The sequence below is a fragment of the Vicia villosa genome, linkage group LG3, assembly GCF_029867415.1.
Source record: "Vicia villosa cultivar HV-30 ecotype Madison, WI linkage group LG3, Vvil1.0, whole genome shotgun sequence".
NCBI classification, from domain to species: domain Eukaryota; kingdom Viridiplantae; phylum Streptophyta; class Magnoliopsida; order Fabales; family Fabaceae; genus Vicia; species Vicia villosa.
In genome coordinates this window covers 212091391-212099450 of record NC_081182.1, presented here as the reverse complement: position 1 = coordinate 212099450, position 8060 = coordinate 212091391, and the positions used below count along the sequence as shown (strand labels likewise).

Genomic DNA, 8060 nt, shown 5'->3' with positions numbered 1-8060 from the left:
ACGGGGACGGGCTTTATTGTTTCTAATAATGTTTAGCCAATCTATTCTGCTACCATCATCAATCAAGGTCTTGTAAAATATGCTTAGCTTGAATTTCTGAGTCTGGAGTGCACTGTCCCAGGCCTGCTGCAGTGTTGGTATCATCACACGTTGGCTCAGAATGCATTTTGCAATCCAACTTTTATGGCTTTTCACCTAATAATTCATGACATCCGTTTTGTTGAAATAGTAGCTATGCATCCATTTACTCCAGAGATTCTCAACCAGTCTACACAAATTCCACAGACACTTAAGCATAAGAACACGATTCCATACCTGAAGATTTATGATCTGCAGTCCTCCTTGAGCATAAGGCTTGCAAACTGTACTCCAAGCCACCGGGCTCTTTTTACTATTGTCAGATCCTGTCCAAATAAAACTTCTAAAAATTCTATATATTTTCAGAAGGACCATTTTTGGAATTGGGAAACAGCTCATCCAATATTGGGCAATTGCAGAAATTATACTCTTCACCAGTTGTATCCTTCCAGCATAAGACAAGAGTTTCGCTGACCAGTGGTGGATTCTTGCCAGGATCTTGTCAATCAATGGGAGATAATGGTGTATAGTCAACCTCTTGCAGGTGAGAGGGACTCCAAGATACCTCACAGGGAATACACCAGCTTTGTATCCTGTTACCTCATACAACTTGCTCTGTAAATTCATCTCAATCCCTCCACAAAACATAGTACTTTTGGATGGATTTGCAATTAGACCTGTTGACTTAGTGAAATCATAAAAAGCCTGTTGCATTATCTCAACAGAACTCTAATCACCCCTGCAGAAAAGCAACACATCATCAGCAAAAATCAGATTAGTCAAGTTCAGCTTAGCACACTTTGGGTGATGATTGAAACTGGGATTCTTCTGCATTTTTTTCATAATTCTGTGCATATACTCCATTATAAGAACAAACAAGAGTGGGGAAATTGGATCCCCCTGTCTGATTCCTCTCTTGGCTTGCATAAAATCAGTCACATATCCATTCACATTGAACTTATAGGAGACTGTGGTCATACTAGCCATAATCCAATCAATGAACCTCTGAGGTATACCAATCTCCTTCAAGATGACTTCCATTGATCCCCAATTAACCATGTCATATGCTTTTTGGAGATCAATTTGCATCATGACCCTAGGGACCCCTCCTTTCCTGTTATATCCTTTCAATAATTCATATGCTAGTAAGATGTGGTTGTGAATATTCTGCCCTGGTACAAATGCAGCTTGGCAGCTATTCACTATACTAGTCAGCACCCTTCCTAATCTGTCAGTTAAAATTCTGGAAATGATTTTATAGAATGTAGTGCAGCCAGCTATAGGTCTATATTCCTTAACATTCTTTGGGCAGGCTACTTTAGGGACTAAGGTTACCAGAGTACTGTTAAAATCTCTATATATCTGCCCAGTAGTGAAAAACTCCTCAACAGCATCTATCACATCCTTTTTGATAATTTGCCAGCATGCCTTAAAAAATTTAGACCCATAGCCATCTATACCTGGGGATTTCATGTCACCAATGCCAGCCAAAGCTTTGTGAATCTCCTCCTCAGTAACATTCTTGACGAGTGCTTCCCTCTGCTCCCTAGTCAATTGAGGGCCTATCCTCATGGCCTCAATATCAACATGTTGGAGAGTAGTTTCTTCCTTGCCCATGAGGTTTCCATAGAACTCAAGTATTTCCTGTTCCAAGGCCTCCTGAGTATGAATCAAAGAGCCATCCATTTCTTCCAATCCCACCATGTTTTTTGTAGTATGCTTTGCTTTGATAGATGCATGGAAAAAAGAGTTATTCCCATCACCCAATCTTATCTAATCAATCTTGGATCTTTGTTGTAAAATGCTCTCCTCAATTCCATTCAGCCTAATCACTTCCTCTGTGCAAAATTTAACTCTCTCAATGGTGTTTGTATCCATTCTGTTCAGGCTAAGTTCTCCTTGAGCTTTTTGCAGATCCTCTCTAGCTTTGTTCAAGTTCTGCTGTAGATGAGATAAAGGATAGCTAAATCTTCTAAGAACAGTCTGGAGTCTTTTAAGTTTAATCCATAGCCTCTTCATAGGACTACCAGCAACTCTCTGAATCCAGCTAGTTCTAACAACATCTTCAAACCCAGGCATATCCACTAGGCAGTTTGTGAATCTAAATTGTCTCATAGGTTTCCTCTTAGGCACAATACTGTCCACATATAACATGGCATGATCTGAGACACTTGGAGACATAATCTTGAGTTGCACATCCATATACTTTTGAAACCAGTCAACATTTCCCAACAGCCTGTCAATTCTAGAGTGAATAGGTCCAATGGTATGTTTATTGAACCAAGTAAAGTAGTCTCTAGAACTATCCATCTCACTCAAACCAGTTCTCAGCATCATATCCTGCATATCCACAAATTCCCTCTCAGTGACAATGTTTCCCCCTATACGATCCTGAGCTTTTGCCACATTGTTAAAGTCTCCTATCACACACCAAGGTCCCACAGTGTTCTCATGTATTCTCTCAATGTCCTTCCAGAGAGTCTTTCTCCTTTCTAATTCATTATGGGCATAGACTGCAGTTAACCAAAATTGAAAAACACCACTACAATCATCGACCCTGCAGTGTATAAACTGGCTGGAGCTATTCAACTTATGCACACTCACTTCATTAGCATTCCAACCCACCCATATCCTTCCATTCTCATGTTCATTATAGTTATCAATATAATTGTCAGCTATATGTAGTTTGTTTCTTATCCCATCAGCCTTATTACTTTTCACTCTAGTTTCAAGTAATATCATAATAGCAGACTTTAAACTAAGGAGACGGGAGCTAATCTCCTTTATTTTGCCTACTTTATTAAGCCCCCTAATATTCCAGGCTATGATCATCCCCCCGAGCTTGTGGCAACTAAGAGATCATTCAAAATCCCTAGTGCCTCAAAGCCATTAACACTTTCAATTCCAGTAGGAGACTCAAATTGAACAACATTCTTACCTTTTGTGTTACTCCTCACTACTGTCCAGGGTTCAGTAGTTTTTCCAATGACCACCTGTTCAGGTACAGCATCTGCCTTTACAGGAATCTGCTCCTTGTGATCATCTTGAGGAATCTTCTTTGGCTGCCACTTCTGGATCTGCCGGGGCTTGCATTGGTGACCCAATTTTTGACACTTCTCGCAAAACATAGGCTTCCATTCATAAGCAACCTCTTGAGTTAGCATTCTCCCTTCAACATCTTTTATAGAAATCTCCTGCACAAGTGGTTGTGTGATGTCCACTTAAACTAGTATTCGAGCATATGACACTTGGAGCTTGCTAGCCGTACACTCATCCGTTACCAACGGAGTTCCCAAGGCACTTCCAATTTTGTTTAGACTTTTCACTCCCCATAGATGAAGTGGTAATTGAGGCAATTTAATCCAAATAGGAATTGTCCTCATCAAATCTCTCTTTAGATTAAAATCCTGATGCCATTCCTTCAGAATCATAGGCATATTCTTGATAGTATATGGTCCTTTCATCATCACTGCTTCACGCTCTTCAAACGTCTTGAAACGAGCCAAGAAAAATCCCTCCTCATTGTAGTACAAATCAGGAGTCTGCACAAAATTCCACATCGTTGTCATGTAATTCTTGATCGCATTCATACTCAGATTCTCGCCCATCACATATATGATTAGGGCATTCTCCCAGAATTGGATCTCAGATACAATGTCATCTCGCTCAATTTCAATCTCAATTTTCCCATCTACAACTTTGGGTGCTACATACTCCATGGAAATCCCCTTCGCAGGATTGCGATTGTCACTAATCACATCTACCCAAAGTTTTCGTTCAGTGTTCGCTTCCTTACCATTCTCTTTCACATTTAGGGTTTCTGCAGCAGATTTCTCCACAACTTCCCCTTGATCGTTCGTCTTCAATACCGTATGGTCCTTTGGTAGCGTCTCCTCCGTCTGATTCACAGTCATCACCTTCGGTTGTGTCTCCGGTAGGGGGTGGTTCGGTTGTGTTTTTTATTTTTGCCTTTTATTAGTCAGTTCCTAAATAATCTGGCATCTGAAAATCAACCTTTTTAAAATAAAAATGCTTGACCCAACGTCAAGCTCTTTTTCAAATGAAATGCAATCGCATCACGGTGCTTGATCCATTGTCAAGTACCTTTTCACCGCTCACCAAACCTTTTCATATTAATTAGCACTTGATCCAACAATAAGTCATTTTCAAATCTTTTCCCTAATAAACGGATCGAACAAACGAGCTTGACGTATGTCTACTTTTCCTAGATTATTTGAATAATCACGATCCAATTAAAACACATTTAATTAAGTAAGTTTAGTTCAAAATAAAAAGTAAGCGAGCGAGCTAGAAATATTTTCAACCTTTCTCACGAGTGTTTGACTACAAATTGCATGGCTTAGCCATTTGATACGGACACACTGTTAAAATAGTTAAGACTAAACTTGTCTAGCTCTTTTTCACTAAATGGATTAAACGGACGAGCGGGACATATGTCCTACCTTTTCCTAAGTGATTGAATATTAGTCATATAGCCTGGTCATTTGACACTTATATCCCGTAAAATCAATTTCAACACATTCAAACCTATTTTCCTTTTGGCTTTCAAGTTCAAAACCTTTTTATAAAATGAAAGATGCTATGTTTATTCCGCGACGATGCAATCAACGCTTCCACATGTGAAAATTAAAATGTATTCCACTCAAATGCGATGATGGCAAGAATCTGTGTTGATCCAGATTCAGTCATCCATTCTAGAATTGATGTAAATGTTCAATTATCCATATTTTTGGAAGCAATGTTTTTCGTTTGAATGCGACTTGAGAATTTTTGCTAAAATCAATCAACCCACAAACATTTGATACCCAGAACTATGTAGTGAAGGTACAATAATTTGCCCCTGATGTATTTATTCAAAGATATAAAAACATATTCAGCAATATATTTTTTCCGTTTATAAAAAGATTTAAATTAACAATATATTTTTCTCTCTTATAAAAATAATATTGTTTATTAAAATATTTGGATTAACAATACATTTTTTATTTATATATTTGGGATTGTTTATAAAAAGTTAGGATAACAATAAATTATTTCCCGTATATAAAAACATTTGGATCAACGTTAGAAATTTCTCTTATAAAATGAATTTGATAAACTTTTTGAGATAACAAAATAACCAAATGATTTTTTAAATGAGTTTATGCTATTATAATCAATATTTCACATGTATTTTTTTAGTTTATTTTAATTAAAATTTTATTACTTTTTAAACTAACAAATTATTATTATTTTTGAAAAATAATTGTGTCTTAAAAAATATTTTCAAATTAAAAATTGAATTTAAATGCTAATTAACAATAATTTATAATGATCATAATCAAATTTTACTTTTCATTAAAAATAAAGTGTTATAATGATAATAAATTTATTTATTTAAAAACTTATAATTGAGATAGTAAACTGATTTAAACTACTGTAATAAAGTATAATAAAAAAAGTTACAATAAATAAATAGTATTCATCATAAAATATTTACTTAAATTAATTACATACTTACCTTAATTAATTTATTTACAATTTTATAAATAAAATAATAAATTAATTCAAACGGTATAATGTAGGAGCGACGGTTGATGTACCGTCGTGATAAATGTTTTATGGAGGTTATTTGACCGTCGTAAACTTTACTTTAGGGCGGTTTATTGATAACCGTCACAAATTTTTATTAATTTAAAAAAAAGTAAGGGCGGTTGGTGTTAACCGTCGTAACAACTATCTCTATATGCGAATCATGACGGTTATCAAGTAAATGTCGCAATTTTTCTGTCGTAAAACCCTAGTTTTCTTGTAGTGAAACATGATTTTTAAGTTGAGATTTTGAAATTTAAAAAATTCATATCTAGTTTTTCTCATTTTAACAAATTCTAAAATTTGCTAAATAAACATTGTACAATATTCTAAATATATATATGAAAAACATTATTAAAAAATTTAAAGTTAAAGAGTAATTAAACGATTTTAGAAAATAACATGGACTAAAACTACTTGAATAAATTTTTTGTAGGGACTAAAATATATAATTTTTTAATAAGGATTAAAAATAAGTTTTGAGATATTTATAAGGACCAAAAACATATTTAACTCTTTATTTTAAGCATAAACACACTGAATTAATAAAAAGGTAACTTCAACTTCCGTAGAAGATATACAAAGGACTACAAAAGTTTTAAATACTAAAGAGACGCTAATAATCAATAGACTTCTTTTAAAACATAAACATCTAGCTCATAGATACATTAAATTATTTAGTACACAGTGATTCATTACTTAGTATATAGAAATAAGATCTTACAATACATATAAATTTAAAACATAGGACAACATTGAAAATCACGGGAATGACATAGGCATTAATAAACAAAGATATAATGTACTTCCGGGTATCTTTTAACCATCCATCAAGATAAACTAGCTTGGAGTCTGGAGTGGATTTTTCATTCTCAGCTCTAGTATCTTTCAACCATCCATCAAGATAAACTTGGTTGGAGTCAGCGGTAGATTTTGGTTTCTCTGCTCGGGTATCTTTCAACCATCCATCAAGGTAAACGTGGTTGGAGTCAGATGTGGATTTTGGTTTCTCTTCTCTAGTATCTTTCAACAATCCATCAAGGTAAACTTCATTGGAATCAGAGGCAGATTTTTCTTTCTCTGCTCGGGTATCTTTTAACCATCCATCAAGGTAAACTTGGTTGGAGTCAGGGGTGGATTTTGCTTTCTCTGCTCGGGTATCTTTCAACCATCCATCTAGGTAAACTTGGTTCGCATTATGGGCGGACTTTGCTTTCTCAGATCTGATATCTTTCAACCAGCCATCAAGATATACTTGGTTGGAGTCAGCTGTAAATTTTTCTTTCTCAACTCGACTATCTTTCAACCATCCATAAAGGTAAACTTGGTTGGAGTCAGATATGGATTTTGGTTTCTTTGCTCGGGTATCTTTCAACCATCCATCAAGGTAAACTTGGTTGGAGTCAGGGGTGGATTTTTCTTTCTCTGCTCTGGTATCTTTCAACCATCCATCAAGATAAACATGGTTGGAGTCAGATATGGATTTTGCTTTTTCTGCTCTGGTATCTTTCAACCATCCATCAAGGTAAACATGGTTGGAGTCTTGGGTGGATTTTTCTTTCTCTGCTCGGGTATCTTTCAACCATCCATCCAGGTATACTTGGTTGGATTCGGATGTGGACTTTGCTTTCTCTGCTCTGGTATCTTTCAACCATCCATCAAGGTAAACATGGTTGGAGTCTTGGGTGGATTTTTCTTTCTCTGCCCGGGTATCTTTCAGCCATCCATCAAGGTAAACTTGGTTGGATTCAGATGTGGACTTTGGTTTCTCTGCTCTGGTATCTTTCAACCATCCATCAAGGTAAACTTGATTAGAGCCAGAGGTAGATTTTTTTTCTCTGCTCGGGTATCTTTCAACCATCCATCAAGATAAACTTGCTGTGAGTCAGCGTTAGATTTTGCTTTCTCAGCTCTGGTATCTTTCAACCATCCATCAAGGTAAACTTGGTTGGACTCAGAGGTGGATTTTGCTCCCTCAGGTCTGGTATCTTTCAACCATCCATCAAGATATACTTGGTTGGAATTAGAAATGAGTTTTTGGTTCTTCAATGGATTTTTTAGCCATCCATCGAGGTAAGGTTGATCAACTTCTTTTTCTTCTCCAATTTGTTGCTGAAGTTTAATATATCTAGCAAAAGTTCCTTGACTATTCTATAATACAATTGAGTAAATTGATGTTAATTAGTAACATTTGGATGGTATACATGATAAAAAAAAATGCATGTGTTTTAAAATACACATTATGATGCACAGTTAAGACACGTTCAAGATAAGCATATGAATACATATTATAAAAAAAATTAGACAAAAGCAATCTTTTGAAGTTTCATTACTGAAAAAACATTATTTTATCAAATCAAATAGAACAGCTTGATTGTGAGTGGCATTGA

General features: G+C 35.5%; 2 protein-coding genes across 2 annotated transcripts; both read right to left on the bottom strand.

The window, feature by feature from the left end:
• Positions 1-1851: 1851 nt before the first annotated feature.
• LOC131659870 (uncharacterized) lies at positions 1852-2820 on the bottom strand. The gene has a single exon (XM_058928996.1). The coding sequence runs from the start codon at positions 2818-2820 to the stop codon at positions 1852-1854; it is 969 nt and encodes a 322-aa protein (XP_058784979.1).
• Positions 2821-6290: 3470 nt separating this feature from the next.
• On the bottom strand, positions 6291-7813 carry LOC131593438 (uncharacterized). Its single transcript, XM_058865934.1, has one exon. The coding sequence runs from the start codon at positions 7529-7531 to the stop codon at positions 6344-6346; it is 1188 nt and encodes a 395-aa protein (XP_058721917.1). The 5' UTR covers positions 7532-7813; the 3' UTR covers positions 6291-6343.
• Between the last annotated feature and the right edge of the window lie 247 nt (positions 7814-8060).

What these genes read in the sequence shown, in the direction of transcription:
- LOC131659870 (XM_058928996.1), bottom strand. Translation starts at nt 2,820, where the DNA reads ATGATATTACTTGAAACTAGAGTGAAAAGTAATAAGGCTGATGGGATA.
- LOC131593438 (XM_058865934.1), bottom strand. Translation starts at nt 7,531, where the DNA reads ATGGTTGAAAGATACCCGAGCAGAGAAAAAAAATCTACCTCTGGCTCT.